Source organism: Anguilla rostrata, chromosome 4, assembly GCF_018555375.3.
Source record: "Anguilla rostrata isolate EN2019 chromosome 4, ASM1855537v3, whole genome shotgun sequence".
NCBI lineage: Eukaryota > Metazoa > Chordata > Actinopteri > Anguilliformes > Anguillidae > Anguilla > Anguilla rostrata.
The window spans coordinates 43,288,376-43,308,433 of NC_057936.1; the positions used below are offsets into that span (position 1 = coordinate 43,288,376).

At 40.0% G+C, this 20,058-nt stretch overlaps 1 protein-coding gene across 9 annotated transcripts in view; it reads left to right on the forward strand.

Moving 5' to 3' along the window:
* The window catches only part of LOC135254122 (zinc finger protein 271-like), an 88,704-nt gene that overhangs the window by 25,301 nt on the left and 43,345 nt on the right, over window positions 1–20,058 (forward strand). For 5 of the 9 annotated variants that reach the window (XR_010329762.1, XM_064334091.1, XM_064334087.1 and 2 more), the window contains one exon: window positions 19,648–20,050. The exons of 1 other annotated variant lie outside the window; for it this stretch is intronic. Coding sequence is in view for 6 of the 8 variants with exons in the window: in XM_064334091.1 (XP_064190161.1) it covers window positions 19,687–20,050 (364 nt within the window). In the remaining 2 variants the exon portion in view is untranslated. Of the gene's footprint in view, window positions 1–19,647; window positions 20,051–20,058 lie in introns of those variants that run through there. 3 more of the 9 variants (XM_064334090.1, XM_064334088.1, XR_010329763.1) reach the window with 2 other exon arrangements.

A 20,058-nucleotide genomic window follows, 5' to 3' on the forward strand; every position in this document is an offset into this window, starting at 1 on the left:
TTTCTGCACTAGAATGGCCTCAATATTCATTTCCTCACACAAATCCTTTGCTCTTGTCTGAGCAGCAGCAAATCCTGAGGCCCTGTACTGTGATGTTTTGGCTGTAGCAATTAGGTCTACAGCCACATCCAACTGCATTGAAGCTGACTGGAGAAGCTTGTTAATCTGGTTGACAGTGGTCAGAATGTCATTCCATACTACACAACAAATCAAAAAGCGATAGGACCCCACCTCTTCAGCAAGAGCCTGGACCTCAACTTTGGCAATAGGCTCAGACAAACTCTGCCGAGCCTCCAAAAGAACATCTCTGATTTGTGCTGCCTGGTATCTGCCTGCATGCACGCTCTGTAGTCTGCTCTCCCACCTCGTGTCACTCCATGACTTGACTGTGAGGCCAACATGGCTCCTCAGAATTGCCCATCTTTGAGTTCCTCCAGAAAAGAAGTTGTACACTTTCTGTAGATGTCCAAAGAGTCCAACAGCATCCCTTGATGCTTTTGCAGCATCTGCCAAAACCAGGTTTAATGTATGTGCTCCACAGGAAACATAGACAGCTCTTTTTTATTTCAAGTAGTCGTGTCTGCACACCTTGCCTTTTCCCCTTCATGTTTGCTCCATTTTCATATGATTGACCCCTAAAATCTTGGAAATCTATGTGGAGCTCTTGTAGTTTGTCTAGGATTACTGTTGTCTTCCCCACAACAATAAATTCTAGGAATTTTTATATCTGGCTCTGGATCGAGATCCACAATCCGTATGATGACTGACATCTGTCCCTGATGGCTAATGTCGGGTGCAGTCAAGTAGGACGGAGAAACACTTTGAGTTGTGGATTTTTACAACAATTTCTTCTATCACCTTAGCACTGATCAACTGGATGAGCTCTTTCAGTGTCCTTTCCCAGATAGTGTGTGTGTGTGGCCATCTTTGATTTTAGATAGGTGCTGCTGCATTACCGGATCAAACTTTGACTCTGGTCAATTGCTTACCCTGTTTTCAAACGCACATGCAGTTCTCTTCACTTCTTCATTGTACTTATATGTTCAGAACTGCTCTCATGGCTACGTAGAATGGCATGGATGTTCTTCCAGTCATTAACACCTCCCTTTTTCAGCTTCATTATTTGGTTGATAAAAAGTTTGCAGCTGAAGCCAAGTGACTTGAAAGAACTGAGGAAATATTGGGTAGCATTGCTTTGGAATACATCTTATTTAATTTCGGTGAGGCAAGATAGGCTATATTGTTTGTAGTACCGTAACTTGGCGTCATTTTGATATCAATACTTTTGAGTAACTTGGCATTTTTGTACGTTGAAAACGTGTTTTTTATGAGAATTTATAAAATGTTAGCTACGTTTAGCTAGCTAGCTAGCTACAATCAATTTAGTTAGCTAATTGTTCATAACTATTGAAGGCTTGTTACTGGTCAGCTAGCTATTAGCTATCGCTTATCATGAGTTTGTTACCTGAAACAAAGTCAGTGCTACAGTGAGAGCACCTATTCGACCACCTTCGTTCAACAGACAGGAAAACGAAACTGATTTGCAACTATATATGAAATAGGTGAAATATCGGTAACAACCTGTACCTAGTTAAGTAGGAAAAAATGTCCTTGTTATCCTCCCGTGGTTATTTTTTCAACACTTTCACGATTTTTTTTCTGTGCCGGCAAATAATCAGGTGGTCTAGCGCTAGCTTTTGGTTGCTAAGGGGACGTGTATCCACAACCCTATATAAATGAATGGAACTTAACATAAATTTGCTAACATACTGTATAAGTGTCCTGTCTTGCGTATTTGAGGTTAATATGAGAGGATGGTCGCTATCAGCACGTCTAGGAATCCGTACATATTCACTGTTGTAACTCAAGTCGCAGGACGCAAAATAGCCGTTGGGAAAGCAGTTTGAAAGTATGAAGCAACGTCTGCGCCATTGGCTTCAATGGATCACATTGAGATGATTACGAGCGTGTTGCTTGTCTTAAAGTTGATATAGTAAATAAGGCTGCATTAGTATTACTAAATATTTATGTATGAAGTTGGTTTATTTATTTATACAGTTTATTATGTGTATTTTTACAGGACTCACATTTTAATAGGTAACAATGTCCAGTTATTTATCAAAAATACGAAGTAACAATGGGCAAGCACCAGCTATAATAATCACAGGGATTCAAGCAATTCATTTCACAATTCCCTAGTGGGGTTACAAAGTTAAATAATGTATTTTTACAAATTTTCGAAATGGCATTTGTTCCAGGTTGCACCCCACAGCACAACAACCTGAGCCCAACGTCAGTCTGCTCATCAGTTTAACTTTCACTCCGTTTGTAATCGGTGCCATATTGGCCAGTAAACACAAACCCAATAATAAACAAACACAGACCGGAAGTTAACGTCAAGCGCATAACCTTGGCAACGCGCGTGCGTCTGATGAAAGCGTCTATAGGAGATGCCGGGGCTGACTAGTACGCACATTACTGGTTGTTTTCTTTCACTGTTATAACTTATTCCGCATCTCTGTTGCAATCATGCCAACTATGTGGTATAAATACAACATCGGACTCTGTGTATTTCGGTTTTAATTGTATCCGACTCAAGTTATGAATGCAGTTTAAATGGCAAATGGCTACTGACATGTCAGAGCTGTGTGAAATAAAATTTTATAGTGCTAGGTTAAATATTTTCTGAGGAAATGAGCAATATCTAAAAATTGTTACATTTATAGTGACTCCCCCTACTTCAAACATTCATGCGAAAACCCAAAGAAATCATTTAAAACATGTTTTATTTGCTCCAAGTGAAAATGTTTTCACTAAATTTCTTTTGGAGATCTCCATTCACCCTGTACCACTCAGGTTTCTTAAGTCTCGCAAATTGGAGCAATTTGTGGTGTAAATCAGACGGACAGAAAACTGGTAAGTCTTGGAGTTTTGTGACTTGCATCGCTTGTTTCCCCAATCACATCTGAGTGTTCCACCCAAACCATATTCACAACTATGTTGGCCTATTTTGGGTTATTGTGCCCAGAGTTTCAATTGAGCTTTATGAATGGGCATAATCGAATGCATTTGGTTTCACCTATATCAAAGAGGTCTTCGATCAATTTCTATTTCTATTGAGTTTAAATTGCCTTTGTGTACACTGAAAATATGTTTTCACTGGATAAACTGAAAATTTTTACTTCTATTTGTGGAATAGCATATCCTATGAGTCATAACATATCTGCGGTAGGCTAGGGATTACAGACTGACAGATTTACAGACTAGATTTTGTGTTGAGAAGAGTGATTCTACTATCTAATATCTGTACAATATTCGGCCCCCTCTCATGGGCATGCTATGTTATTGTATCTTAATTTATTTAATCCCGCAAATCCCACTGTTCAATCCCGCTTCTGTTACAAGCTTCATGATCAAATTACAAATGGCACGTTGTGTTTACTGTGAGTTGACATATTATGGCAATAATAGTTATTTTCATCAGAATGCTTGTAAATTAATGTAAAACACAAATTTTGATATATTGTGCATTCCAAAGATGCAGTATTCCATTGAAAACAATGCACACTGACAATTAATTAGACACCTAGGTAGAAAGGAAAGTTAGGAAGCAGACTTGCTCTCTTCAGGTAGTGCAGGGGTCGGCAACCTTTACTATCAAAAAAGCAATTTTTGGCCAAAAAAAAAAAAAATCTGTCTGGAGCCGCAAAACATATTTGAGCCTTATAATGAAAGTAACACAGACTATTAAATCTAAATTAGCCTATCAACATTACTAATAGGTCTAAATGAGCATTCATTAATAGGTTTTTGTCAGAATGCAGTGAGGCCCCAAGTGCAAATGAGAGGCTACTTTGCAGTAGGCTATTTGTGATTATTTGGTACTTTAACTGCATTTCCATTACAATAATGCCATGTTTTGTTGCATTTATGAAATTATATAAATACAATGAAGAAAGCTCTTTACATTTTTTGTCCTTTTCATTGGGGGAAGCTATTATCAACAAAACACAAAACTGAACAATTGCGAAGTGGAGAAAAAATCCACTGGCATGTGTAGGCCTACTCTGAAATAGAGTAGCTATAAAGAGCTATGCAGGCCTACTTTGAGTCCTCCCTGTGTTTGTGCAAATGAATAAAATAAAAAGTAGCCTACTTTGATAATAAATAAAACGTATAGCCTAATAGCTTTAAAGATAGTAAAAGTAAAAAATAGGCCAGTTTCAATTTAATTTGGACTAAAGTCCAGTTCAGTGCGAGGTAATCCTCTTCTTTTTTCCTCAGCCACATACAGCAATCAACCCTCAGGCCTGAGCATAAAACACAACAATATCAGCTAAGGGTCTGTAGGATATGTAGTGTTTAGATTTTGGCCTTAGAGAGGGAATCGGTGAATAAGAATGTGGCCTGGCCTCCCCGTCACAAACATCAAAGCAAATGTGATGGGGGAAATATAAAATCCACTGATACCCTAATCTAGGCAGACAATCTATGGGTCTCACCCCCTCGAAAGAGTCAAACCAGATGACACAGGACACCATATCGGGGGTCGGAGACCCTACATGCCTAACATTTCCCTTTCCCATGTCCTCTTTAAGTTTGAATGCAATCTGTAGGTAGGCCAGTCCTTGCCAAAAATTAGTCTGACCCCCCTTCCTTTCTCTTCTAAACCTTAACCTGGCATCACCCAATCAGGGCAAACATCCTCAAGCCATGCTGGGTAAGGTATTTAAGATGGCCACAGGAGAAAGTTGTTTGTGTTGCATTTGTTTTCGGAGCCAGAGGTGCGTTCAAGTTCAGCGAACAGAGGCGAATGTTCGAGGCGAACATGTTATCTTTGAACAGTTCAATTTGAACAGATTTTTACGAACAATCCGAATTGTTTGCATTAAACATAAACAGACATGGTGACGAGATTGTACTTCTGTGATCATCAATGATAAAAAAATGTTTTTTAAAAAGCTAGTTAGCAAACAATAACAATAATAACATTGCCTAGCGTTAGCAATAACATTATTGAAAAAATTGATCACACTGCGGCATCTTCAATTGAAATACCCAGCTGGGAACATTTCCCTCAGTCCATTTTTGTTTGCTGCAAACTACCTTTTCAGACCGTTCGCTTATGTTTGCAAATGCTCGCAGCAAACACAAAGCTAACGGAAAAAAGTTTGAAATAGTTTGCAAACGTTCGCCTTGTTCGCTGAAATTGAACGCACCTCTGGAATAAGAAGAGTTTTCCTCTTTTTATTTTGGTGGTGGTTCCTTGGTTGTGTGTTTTCTAGCTGGTTTCCTTGTGGCGCTTATACTGGAAGTGGGTGATACTTTGGCAAGGTGTGCCAATCCGTTTCTCTCTCTCTCTCTCTCTCTCTCTCTATTTTCTGGTATTTATAGATTAGTTGTTTAATGTTTTGCTGTATGTCTTCTGTTGTGTAATTTAGAAGTGGTGTGCCTGCATTCAATAAAGTATGTACCTCAGGACGCCTAGCACCTCCCCCTCTTCGCACCTGCACTTCCAGAACACGTCTCCTGTCTGTTCTGGCCCCACGATGGTGGAATGACCTCCCTGTGGAGGTCAGAACAGCTGAGACTGTGACCCATTTCAAACGACGACTGAAGACCCACCTCTTCAGGCTGCACCTCTCCCCATCCCTCCCTTCCCCCCTGTAAATGACTAAACTTAGGGTTGTAACTAGGCAGCTGTTTCATAGGTGACTTAGGCGCATCAAATGTCTTAACGACTACTTGTATTTTTATTTATTTTTATTTTTCCATAGATTGCGTTGCTGCCGTTCTCGTTGTTAGTGTTAATCAGTTTAACCATCAGGGTCCAAGTTGAATATATGCGGTTGTTCCCTGTACTTGGACCGGTACTTCTCTCTAGGGGTTTCGTCATACTTGTTCCTGGTTATGGTTATACACTTTGTTGTACGTCGCTCTGGATAAGAGCGTCTGCCAAATGCCTGTAATGTAATGTAATGTAATGTATGTTTTCAATTCATTAATATAATTGACTGCTTCCTATTGAATTCAATTATTTAATCTGAAAACCTGATATACAGCTTGTTTTGACTTGTTGGTTGATTCCATCAGTTTTCTGTTGACTGACCTATCAAAGAATTCAGCGATTTGATTTGATAATTCTAATTTTAAACACAATTATTAAATCTAATAAAATATATTTTACATGTAGGTTAAGTGAGGGGTTCTAGCATGCAATATCACTTGGTTCAGTATTCAGAGTGCTGAACATTTTAACAAGGACATTGACTGTTGGATACCGCTGGATTCAGAAAATAAACATTTTTAATTAATCCTTGCTTGTCCGACAGGTCATTCACTTCATTGACAAAATCACAACTTGCTAAAACAGATACTTTGTTGCAAAGTAATAGTCTATTAAAGGATACCTGTTTAATGCGATTTCTGTTTCTGAATGTCACTGCAGATCTTCTCGGTATCAGGGCTGTAAGATTTAACTTTGATCTTCACACAAGACTGCAGGCTCTCATCTGTGAGGCGGGAGCGATATTTGGATTTTATGTAGTTCATGCTTGAGAAAACCTGCTCACACAAATATGTTGATCCAAAGATGGACAGGACTCCAAATGCATGTTTCAAACACAAGTTCGTCAGGTTTTGGGAGGTTTTCAATATCGCTCCATTTGTGGATTTGAGTGAGAATGGCCTTCTGACGGGCGACATCTTCGAGCTTGGCTGTCAGGCTTTTGAACTTGGACACCCATAAGTCTTTGTCAGCTATTTTGGCCAGTTCAATTTCAAGGTTGGGTTGTCTTACTCCTGGGAATGCAGTCATGTTCAACAGGGATGGGTCTATGTCCAGGGGTGTGACCGGGAAGGATAGGGTAGTTTTTTCCTTTCAGAACTTGCTGAATCTTTCACCAAATCCAGTTTTCATTCTGATGATCGCACGTTGTAAATAATCCCAATTGATGTGATTGTGTCCTTCTTTGAACTCTCTCTGGGAGGGGAAGTGAGAGAGCGTGCCTCTCTGTACATCTCTGGTGAACACTGTCAACTTGCGCTCAAACGCTAAAACATCTTCCAGCATCTGCAGAGCTGTGCTTCCCTTTCCCTGGAGGCTTTTGTTCAGCCTGTTTAGGTGACTTGTCATGTCCACCATGAAGTGCAACTTTTCCACCCAATCGGTATCTTCCAGTTCTGGATAGGTCAGGCCTTTGCTTTGCAGGGATGTTTTCATGTTCTACACAAGCGCCAAACCGCTTCAGGACAGGACAGGACCTCCCCCCTGGACAGCCAGCGGACTTTGTTATGCAGCAGGAGATCCGAATATGTGCTGTTGACCTCATCTAGCAATGCACAGAACTGTCGGTGGTTTAAGCCTTTTGCCATTATTTTGTTCACTATCTGGATGACGAGGTTCATCACCTCCATACACTCGGGGGGGGAATGTTTGAGCGCACAGTGCTTCTTGGTGCAAGATGCAGTGAAACGTAAGCAGCTTTCGATCCAACGTCTTCTGTAATAAAGTCACAAACCCCTTCTGTGTTCCTCTCATACTAGGTGCCCCATCTGTAGCCACTGACACTATGTGGCTGGTGTTTATTTCTTTGGCTTTTAAACAGTTCACAACAGCCTCACAAATGTCCTCCCCCCATGTTTGACCTTTCAGTGGTATCAACTCAATGATTTCTTCCTGTGGCCCATCAGAGTTCACATACCTGCATAGCAGCGCTGTCTGCTCAATATCGTTCACATCGCTTGACTCATAGCAGGAAATTGAGTATGCTGGAGCTGAATTGATGTCCTTGATTTGCTGACTGGTGATGTTTGTTGCCATTTTTATGGCCCTGTCTTTGACGGTCTTTGCAGAGAGGGGCATATCTTTAATTTTCTGAATTATCTCAGTTTTGTTTTTGAAGTCTGAGAATAGCCTAGATGCTCTGATATTTTAATGAACGATTCTTTCATGTATTCACCGTCTGTGAACGGCTTTCCACGCCTTACTATCTTGAGCTGCCACAAAACTAGCAGCAGTAGTGGAGTTTGGAGATTTGATCCAATTTTTAGGGGTCCAAGCAGCGAAGCTGGTGGAACCCTATTGTATCTGTTAGGATTATTAGGGGTCCAAGCAGCGAAGCTGGTGGAACCCTATTGTATCTGTTAGGATTATTATTATTATTATTATTATTATTATTATTATTATTATTATTAGGGGTCCAAGCAGCTAAGCTGATGGAACCCTATTGTATCTGTTAGGATTATTAGGGGTCCAAGCAGCGAAGCTGGTGGAACCCTATTGTATCTGTTAGGATTATTAGGGGTCCAAGCAGCGAAGCTGGTGGAACCCTATTGTATCTGTTAGGATTATTATTATTATTATTATTATTATTATTATTATTATTAGGGGTCCAAGCAGCTAAGCTGATGGAACCCTATTGTATCTGTTAGGATTATTAGGGGTCCAAGCAGCGAAGCTGGTGGAACCCTATTGTATCTGTTAGGATTATTATTATTCTTATTTTTCTCCGCTAAAAGTGTCTGAGGCTCAGTAACCGTAAGTTGTAGACCAACCAAATTTGGTAGGTGGGTTCCTATGGCCCCCCACTACTCAGGCACTATAAATCACCACAAAATTTTGCTCCCGAACTGCAGCAGCAGCCAGCAGGTTATTAATACAGAAGCGCAATGCCGAAACAGAAACATAAATCGGGATGCCAAAAACGAGTGGAGAAGAAGGAAAGGGGCCAGGAGCAGATCAGGAGCCCAGATTTTTTTTGAAGAAAGGTGAGAGTATTAAGCTAGCTGTACAGGCTCACTGTGGCTGACTGGGGCTTAGCCAGCTACTAACGTTACTACTTTAACCGAATGACACTAACGTTTAACCTTACGTGCGGTCAGCGGTGTAAAATAATCACCTGACAAGGCTGACATTGCTAAATTATCCACTAAATATCATCCACAGAAAAGATCAGTAAGGTTGTAATTTGCCAAACGATACGCTGTAAAAAAAAATCCAGTAGCAGCAAAACCTGCCTGCTGCAGTAACAGTTGCCTTCTGCTTCCGGTTAGTTCTTTTATCCCCTTATTGGATAAAATGCTATCACATCAGCAAGATGAGGATTATGTGAAATGTGTCAAATTTTCCGAACCCAACAGTTTTAACCAATAACACCCTTGTTTGACATCTGGCGCACTGAATACCAAACATAATTGCATCAACAGTTAAAATGCCTCACTTATCCAACAAAGACGAGGTTCAGTTACCTTAATTAACAGGTTGCATAAATGGGCAGTCACACAAGAAATTAATGAAAGAACATACCAAACCACAGCTTACTTATCCCAAAGTAATCCAAAATGCAAAAACCAAAAGACAGTAGAATATTCCAAAAGAACCAGAGATAATGTAGAATGCCAGACCTAGATGTAGGACTCAGATGCCCACTTCCAACTGTTACAAACTTCTTTTTTTCAAGTTGCCCAAAACTGACAGACTAGGAGAAAGCCACATAATTTGTCTAGTGAAATAGAGGAGGGGAAGGGACATGGACAACCCCCTCTGACACACACACACAGACACGCACATTCACTCGTCCCATGGCTATCCCCCCAGTTCTTGCTCAATATCAGGCTATGCTGGCCTAGCACATAGAAGCTTCCTATAGCTGAGAATGGCCAAATGGTGAATTACATGTCTGACAACATTATTTAAACTTGAGCACATTGTTCTTGTTTGCGTATGTACAGGTTACTGGTACGTTCGTTCACTAAGCCTGTACGTATCTGTATTAGCTATGAAGCTAGCTAACAAGGTGGCTCTGTAGCTAGCTGCTAACTTGCAAGTGATTAAGGCAGGTTAAATTCGACTCAATTCATATGGCAGAAATGTCGTACTTGTGTAATGTTCATGGTTTGAATGCACTGTGAAGATTTGATTGCATTTCTGTTTCAAAGATTGGCATTGCGCCAGTTATAATTGCAGTTTTTGATCAGTGTATTTCTGCACTGCCAGATTCTTTTTTTTGCACTGGGTCCACCATACAGGCCTTTCTACGGTCCACTTGCTTTAGCTAACTACTTAGCTTACAGTTCTTTAGCCAGTAATACCATACTGGCATTACTACAGTTCAGTTGCTTTAGCTGACTACTTAGCTGACAGTGCTTTGCTTTAGCTAACTACTTAGCTTACAATGCTTTTGCCAGCGGGCTAATAACAGTAAGACTGTCCAAACCTGATCCTATGTGAATAACCACATAGTTACGCACAGGGGTTAAATTGGGGGTGGATGCGGGTGGACAGCGTCCACCTACCTTTGGTGAATAAATAAAGAATTTTGACCAGAGTTTTACAAATAACTATGACAATCCAGTCCATTTTTCGTATGATCCACTCCATGTGTTCCCTCTAGCCACTTACTCGCTCAACCAATCAAAAATCTGAAGAAAAAAAAAACTCAGGAGGAACAGTTGTTTATATAGACAGGCACAGAAAAAAATATCGTTGATTGTCTTGATTGTTCGGAAGCGAACGCAGTAGGTAGGCCTAGCTAATTTCATTAACATGTAATTTCATCTATGCAACGTTTTAAAGAGAGATGAATAAACAGCCCCCACGAACACCGGCTATTATTAACGGCAACCTTGATCGCTTGAGCAAAATCAGCATGTTGCTGGTCAGCAGCTAAGCTAGGATTGAATATTTCCCACATGCATAACGTTTTATTCAGTGGCGATTGGTGAGCTGAAAATTGGTGGGGCGCAAAACTTTCCTTTAAACTAATCATTGATCTCAACCTGTTTTTATTAGTAATTTTCCTTTATTATCAAGTGTGCCACGACTAATCAAATGGCAAGTAGCCTAACACACAGCATCTTCTTACCGTGTTAGGGGGATTAAATCATAAATTCAATTTAGCCGTTAAAAATCCGTTTTAATCACCAAGCAGTCTACACTTAACAGACTGGTGTATCTTGTTTGTTATCTACCGTGTTAGCTTTCAGAATAACCAGCAAAAACAAAACCTGCACTTTAATTTTGTTTACAATCTACACATTGCAGATATTTGCCATGAATACGAGTGCGGAGAAAGAAGTGCATGTATCCGCAAATAATGTTGATTAAAAATGTGCACAATTTCGTTCTACAAATGAAAATAAATGTAGGCTATAAGGCCTGGACTATTCGCTAAAACTACCTATTTGGGGAGAGCTGGCTATATATTATAGTATTGAGTAGCCTGTTTTGTGGATTAATTGTTTGATACTCAAGGAAAATCAGGGGAAGATTCCGCCACTGCTTAGTGATTAAAATTGATTTTTCTTAATCGCATTTATCATTTAATCTCCCTAACACAATGCGAAGAAGCTGTGTGTCCCTTTCCAACTGATTAGTCAGATTGTTTGCATGCTAGTATGTGCACAATACATTAAAGATATAACTATTTTGAGCTGAGACATTGGTTTGTACCTTTTTTCACCCACCTCCCACCGGATCTCAGGGTCCACCCACCTGCAAAATCCCAATTTAACCCCTGGTTATGCATACTTAGCGTTGTTTCCAATAAGATGTTGATACATGCACATGACAGCAGCCCAAGACCGGGTTCACACTGTGAGCGCGTTTACGGATTTGGGTTCCTGTTATTTTGGAGCTTTGATCAAAGCAGGATACAAGAAAAAGAAAGTAATCCTCAGCTGGGATGTTGGAGGAGCTGGCGCTGCCTGGAAAGCCAGCTATGGGCAGCACACGGGAAAGTAGTTGCGCCATTTTACTTTTTGTCTTCGTTATTTTATCTTGTTTTAGTTTATTGTTTTTTGCCTGGAACTTGTGAGGGGGAAGGGTGAAGATGGCGTTTATTTTATTTCATGTTTGTGGGTGCGCTCTCTCTCTCTCTCTCTCTCTCTCTTTCTCTTTCTTTCTCCATGCGGCAACCAACGGTAGTCCCTGGCACTGCCACATCTCCCTCACAGGGTTGTCATGCTGGCATGTGACAAAGGGGTTAACAAAGCCTCTTGAAATACTTATCCAGAAATCCAACATTACTGTATTAGCTGCTGTGGGGAGTACTCTCCCTGATGGCGTGCTCACTTAAATCGACATTAATTGCCTTTGTAACCCCATACAAAAGGTAATTTGACCACTTCCAGTTTTAAAATTATTACCTCCTGTTCAGATCTCACTCTTTCCTGTCTCCTGTTAGTATAAACAATAAAAAAATCTAACTCATAACTTATTTAAATGTAGATTTTCATAACCACCAATATGATGGGTTTTGGTGATTGTGACCTCCCAAGTGATGACACTTGGGGGAGTTTTCCCACTTCCAACAGTGAGTATTCATGTACGAAACAATACCTGTCAGATATGATACAAATCATTTTATTCTCAACTCACAAATATTGCATGCCCACATAACCTATATAATGGCTTGGCTGAATACTCAGTTTCTATTGGCTGGGATTTTTTTTGCTTTAAAAAAAAAAAAAAAAATTATTTTATTTTTAAAAAAAATATATGCCTGGCTATGATGTAGCGCCTACAAAAGTTCAATCACCATTCTAAATTAACATGCATTAGCGTGACTCGATAAATAAAATGGAAATGTGTAAGAAAAAGCCAGCCAAGCTACAATATACTGTAACAGTGTCAACTTGATGACCATGAAAGACTGTATAGAGAGTAGCTTATAGCGTGGTTGTGTTATAGTTTAGCTTCATTTTTGAATATGATTAAGTAGTTGGCTAGTTAGCTATCTTTGATAGACAACTTGCTGCAAGACCATTTTGACTTAGAAGCAAACAGAATTTTAATATTGGGTAACCTGGTTCAGGCACTGAAAAGACGCATGCATTGCTAAGTGCAAGATATAGGGTATTTGCTGGAATCCTTAAGTAATGTTTCCATTGCAGTGGAATCGCATATTTTGAAAGGCATAATTTCATTGCAGTTGCCTAAATTCACCTTGGGAAATTTTCTTCAGTGCAGGGCATTCAACCTGGGACATTATCTCCCATTCACCCTGGGACATTGTCTCGCTTACAATTACTTATCAACAAAAAGCATAATTGTAATCAATACATGCATTTCAAAATATAGAATTGCTTTATTCTGTTGATATTATATGAAGAAATCTTAATGTGATTCTTCTTTTTTACATATTAAATAATTAAATGAAGCCAAGTACCAACACATAGTTGTACATGCTTACATGCTTTTATGAGAAAATAAAAAGAATCGAGTAGGCAGGTATCCAACATGTAATTGATCTGTAAACACCTCACAGCTAGACCAATGAGGGTTTGTAGCTGGAGGGGAAGGCACCACGTGTTTTCCCATGGCTGGTGTGAGTCAAAACCGGAGATGTTATTTATTTTTCCTCTGTTCGTAAGAACAGGGCACAATTATACTTAAGAATGCACTGGTTCCGTCGCCACGGGTCAGATATGAATGCGCTGCTTCATATCCCGCTTAAGACGGGCCTGAAACGGACCAGTAACGTTCTTGTTACTCTCCGTTCGCAAACGGGGCTGTGTTGTCATCAGAGATATATCTGATCTGTCGCCGGACTGTCAATATTCCAATGGGAGCATCAGACTACTCACAAATGAGCGGAACAACACATCAAATATATCCATGACCACAGCAAGTAAGCGTAACAGTTACTAGGGTTTATTCTCGTAATGATCTGACTCCAAATGAAATTATAATTTAAAATTTGGTTTTAACTAGGCTATACGTGGAGCTTGGAGTGGTTACACTCGACTCTATCTTGTGCCATCATTCCTCAATATACGGGATTAGCACTATTGCTAAATCTCAGTTCGGTGAAGCCTACAGAGGGTAGGAGGCTGACCACCATAATACATGCATTCCTTTGTGCATAGACAGTTATGAGCCCAGGACAGTGTGCATTTATCGGGCTCCTTAAGGCAAATTTGACAAGAACTGACGTATAACGCCCAAGGGTCCTCTTAAGCCAAAACTCCAGAACCAATACAACACCAATCCCGTTAGCGGGCAGATCGTGGTCGCCTATCTAATTGAGGACCTCACTAAAGACTTTCGCTGTATTAGAACCCTGATCAGTAGGTCTTAGTCAGAATTGTCCCCCTGAGTATTTAATCAGAATTTCGGCTGAAAAGAATATAAAATGGATTAGAGTCAGGAAGACCACGCAAGTTAAAAATAAGAAGAATTTATTAACAGGCAGGTAGGTCATTATCTTATAATTCAGTCAATTATAAAATACGGAAGGTTTAAAAACATAAATACAGAGTAAAAAGTTCTTACCCAGCCTGTTCAGCTACACACGGAACACAGAGTATGTGCAGTGTGGGAAGTCGATTACAATCTTCCCCAACAGGATTGTCTCCCTTCCTTTTAAGCCAAATCCCGCGTTTGATCTAGGCGGCATTGCCATAAATTAACCTGGACGAATGATAAAATCTGGAATTTAGGCCCCCACCGTTTGGAGGCTGTTGTCAAAACAATTAGTGGGGAGATTGGGAAAAGGAGATGATTTACCAGAGAGGACATTCCATTGTGATAGTTTTTTCCCTGAGTTTCTGAAACTATGTTTTATTAAATTTTATTTGGTATGAAACATAGCCTATTTCATTCAATTTATTGAATTTCCCTGAATACGTCCATACCAAACATGTCAAGGGGATGTAATATTATGGTGCAGTTGGTGCAGTCATGAAAATACCCTTTTGTTGAACCATTTTACATGCAATCCATGTTATTACTACAAAAAGCATAATACAGCAATATAATGAAAACGTGCCTGGTTTGTAAGGTTTTACGGGCTTTGTGAATATGATAAACAGATGGTTTAGAGTACAGATCCAGAAAAGAAATAAAAAGTGTAATGACAGAGGGGCCCACATAAGGGTACTGTGGTACTGTCAAGAGCAGTTGCCCCACCATTTTGCCAGAGGCCTGATGATCTTTTCACCCTTAATGGCCCCAAAACACACACACCCACAACCATAGACAAAGACCCTAGTTCCCCTTATCTTAGTCTTGTCCAGATGGCAACATTCCAGAGAGCCAACGGCCTGCTCACACAATCATAGACAACTAGTCCAGTTCCCCTTATTTCAGTCTTGTCCAGAGGGTAACATTTCAGAGAGCCAATGGCCTGCTCATCCAGAGGAAGTCCGAGTAACCTATTGTTTTATCACAAGGCTCTCGGGTCCTTTGAAGTACAGGATGAGTCCCAGCGTGCAGGCTCGTTCAAATGCCAGCCTTTTCTGGGTCCCAGTTTGACTCCCTTCTACAGATCAATCCATTACTCATACCCATGCCTAATTTAATACATCTTTTTATTTATTAAAAATTCACAAATAGTGCTTAAATACAATTTACCATGTACAGTTGAGGCCAAAAGTTTACATACACCTAGGCTAAAGATATTCAAACTCTGTTTTTCACAACTCCGCACATTTCATGTTACCATACATTTCTTATGGCAAATCAATTAGGACATCTACTTTGTTCACATCAGAGGTCATTTAAAAATAATCAATTAGAGACAGATTTGTTTCAGCTTTAATTCACTATGTCAGAATTCCAGTGGGTAAAAAGTTTACATACACCAAGTTGACTGTCTCTTTAAACAGTCTGGAAGATTTCAGAAATTGATGTTATGACTTTTAGAAGCTTCTGATGTCATAATTAGGAGTTAATTGGCACCTGTGGCTGTATTTAAGGGTCTACCTTTAGAGCCACTGCCTTTTTGACTTTGATACCATGGAAAAATCCAAGACATCAGAAAAAAAATTGTGGACCTCCACAAGTCCAATTCCTCCTTTGGAGCAATATCCTAACAACTGAAGGTAGCCTACTACAAGCATCTGTACAAACAATTGTATGCAAGTATAAAAATCTTGGGACCACATAGACTCTGCATCATTCAGGACAGAAGCACAACTTAACACCCAGGGCTGAATGAACTTTGGTCCGAAAAGTTCCACTGAACCCCAAGACGACAACAAAGGAACTGGTGAAGGAGTTGGAGGCATCACATACCAAAAGCTGCTTTTCCACTGTAGGGCCGAACCGTTACCAGGGCCACTCCGTGCCGTTCCGTGCTGCTCAGTACTCGTGGGAACGGTTACCGTTTCTGTTTCCACCGTCGGGCTGCTAAAACCAGGACTAGGAAGTATCTAGTGAGGACAGCAAGTGGATCAGCGACGGCGTCCCATTGTGAATGTGATATGCGCCAGTTGTTGTCGTCGCTCCCCATACTGTTTTGTTTTTGTTATGTTATGTTTCGTTGGCTGATGAAACGAACGAGGATTCTGTGTATTTTGGTCTGTTTTTGGTTTTTCTTTTTAGCGTATCCGCCACTGACTGCATTCAAAAAACTACTAACTACTAACTAACGCTTACATTAGTGTACAGTGTGAAATATCCACATTATATAATACCACTAACCTATTTAAAGACACTCAATCCAAAAATGTGTATTACCGAAATATTTTGAGCAGTAATACTTACATAGCAATCATTAAATTTTATCTGTGTTCAGACAGAGACAGTAAATCAACGAGTTCAACCCGCTTCTGTTTTGCTCCAGAAAACGATGCCAGATAGATCAGGAATTATACGGCTTAGCTATGCCCAGAAGTCCTCAATAATAATAGTATTTTCCAAGAAATTATGAAAAATCGTTAATGTTTCATTAGGTGCAGCGTCTTAATGCGTAAGTGAATGCGATGACCTCTCACCTACTGAATAAATGAATTGTCAATCAAGCCAGACTGTACTAAAAACGCTGTTAACCAGCAAAAACAAAACCTGCAGCAAAAAAACAAAACAACAACTGTACGTGTGGTATTATGCACAGCTATTTTGAATGTACCCAGGCATCACAAATGCGCGAAATATATTTCATAAACGGATTGTCCAAGACAATATATGACCACTCGGTCTCAAAAGGGACATCTCTACGCGTAAAACCAATGGTAAGTTTATGTAGCCTATTTATTCAGTATTCAGTCCCAGATAGTATAGACTGTAGAATGACATGTTATCATTTTTTAAAACTTTGTCCCGTTTATTTCGTTATTCAGTGAGCAGCGTTTTCACTGCTGTATATCGTATGGTTATTGTCGGGTTTATCTTGTTGCTATGACGGAATACGATTTTTGATTGACTTTTTAAATTTATATTAGCTTCTCCACTGACCTAGCTTACGGAAGAGGATGTGAAGAGACCGTATGCAGACTCATAAAACTGACGTAATGTGAAACCAATCAGTGAATACGTCATTAAGCCTGCCCACCCGAACAGTTCTGCTGCACTGAGCATGGTTGTCTAACCGTGCCGAAAATATCGTGCTGGGCACGGTTTGTAATCGTTCCGTGCCAAACCGTTTCCTGGTGGGAACACCATTGGAACCGTTCCTCTCCGTGCTCAGAACTGTTCGGCCCTGCAGTGGAAAAGGGGCTATAGTATCTACATCCACCATTAAGATAGTCCCCCCAGGATTTTGTGGAAAAAAAATCCTAAAATCTGCGACAGACTTTGTAAAATCTGAGATCTGAAAATGGAATTTTCTGCAGTATTCTGCGGACTGAAAAAAATGGCCTAATGTGACCATTATTTGACAAAATAATGGTCATATAATAATTAAGTTCCAGTTGTCATTTTTATTTTTACAATGTTGCAGCGGCCAACATCGCTATTAAGTTAACTGAATGCATTCTAGCTTCTGATTAGCTTGTCTATGTTGTGATTGACAAGCTAGGCAGCCTATGAGAATGAGAACCCTTCCCTGTAGCAAGCTACACAGGTAACGTTATTCCGTTAATGTTTTGGTAATGTCAGCATCATTCAGTTGAATGAGCTGCGCTGTCTTATAATGTTACAATGTATTGTGTTCACTTTACTGAAATGTTAATAACCCCCCCAACAAATACACATCCGTGTTAGTTATGAGTGCTACTGCAGCATCTTTGTGCCAGCTTTGCGAGCTGTATCTCTTGCCCTTTCCTTGAGCGGCTAACATTAGCTAGCCAAAGTTAGCCATGATAGTAACGTTACGTTAGTTCATTGATTCCACCGTAGTGCTGCTTACCTTTTCTCTTTCTTCAGCTGCCACGGTTTTACTACCGATTGTCGTGATGGTTCTTTGGCGTTTCAATGCGATGTCCACAGGAGATTCATTTTTTCTCTTCAGATGCTGGCTGGATCTCAGATGGTCATTGATTGTAGACTTACATCTATGATCAAGTACTTTGTTGCATACTGTACAAAACAGCTTTCCTCCATCCTCGTGTAACATAGGATAGGATCTTGCCCTTTCATCAGCAGATATGTTTCCCAATTTTTATGTATTGGCAATTGGATGGATAAATCGCTCCATAATGACAAAATGCTAGCTGTCAACAGTCAACAGTCTGCCTGTCAAAACTGTCAACATCTTGTCAGTCAACTGAGCTAGCTGCTGCAAACCCATACAGCAGACAGTGGCATCTAGCGGTGGTGATTGGTACTATATTTTCTGCATGATTCTGCAGCTTGTTTACTATTCCACGGATGGCCCAGAATTCCACAGAAATTTCCGCGATTGCGGAATCTTGGGGGGACTATTAAGAGAATCCTACATTGCCAGGGCCTGAAAGGCTGTTGTGCAAGGAAGAAGCCCCTACTCCAAGACTGGCATAAAAAGCCAGAATTAAGTTTGCAGGTGATCACCAGGATGAACTAAAATTGAACTGTTTGTCCATAATGATCAGCGCTATGTATGGAGGAAAAAGAGTGAGACTTTTAATCTGAAGAACACCATCCCAACTGTGAAGCATGAGAGGGGTAGCATGGGGGTGTTTTGTTGGAAAAAAACTGGTGCACTTCAGAAAATAGATGGCATCATGAGAAAGGAGGATTATCTAGAAATACTGAAGCAACACCTCAAGACATTAGCTAGAAAGTTTAAACTTAGTTGCAACTGGACAATGATCCTAAGCATATCTCCAAAGTTGTAACAAAATGGTTTAAAGACAACAAAGTAAAAGTATTGGAGTGACCATCACAAAGCCCTGACCTGAATCCCATAGAAAATTTGTGGACTGAACTGAAAAAGCGTGTCCGAGCAGGTAGGCCCACAAACTTGACTGAGTTACACCAGTTCTGTCGGGAGGATTGGGCAAAAATTCTGGCAAAATATTGTGAGAGGCTTGTGGGAGGCTACCCCAAGCCTTTGATTCAAGTAAAGTAATTAAAATGCAATGGAATCAAATACTAACAAAGTGTATGTAAACTTTTGACCCACTGAAAATTTGATGTAGTACCTAAAAGCTGAAATAAATCTCTTGGCTATTATTTTGAAATGACCTCTTATGGAAATGAAGTGGATACCCTAATTGAAATGTGTGGTAACATGAAATGTATGGAGTTGTGAAATATTGAGTTTGAATGTCTTTAGTCTATGCATGTAAACTTTTGGGCTCAACTATCTTAATTTGTATGTGTGCAACATAAAAGTCGAGAAGTTTATGCTAAAGGCATTATAGGTCTTTCATAAGAGTTCTATGAGGAGTTTGATCTGTAAGAGTGGTCATAATAAGAATTAAATATTCTGTAGAGGGGCAGGGAAAGGGAAGATGTCAAATGTGTTATCCTCAAGGTGTCAATATTTCTTCCCTCTCTCTCAGGACCATTATACGCTCTGCCTTTGCAGGTGAGAACATTCTATGATGGATTACACAAAGGTGGAGCAGAGATCACTGAGAAGGGAAGAGGAGAGGGTTGAGAGCATAACTGGATATGGGTTGACCAGGGAGGAGAGAGACATCCTTTCCAACATAAAGGAGGAGAAGGAAGAGGAAAATGAAGATTGTTTAAGTAGGATTGAAAGTGAGGTAATAAAAAGTGAAGATGGTGTGAAAGATGAAGAGGTAATACAACTCAGTGTGAAAGAAGAAAAAGAAAGTGATGAAGAGAGTGAGATTGATGAAACCACTCAAACAGAAATAAGGATGAAGAACAACCTCTTCAGTACCTCTGGGGAATCCTCCACTGAACCCTTTGTCAGAACCCACTGGAATCAAAATGAAGGTATATAT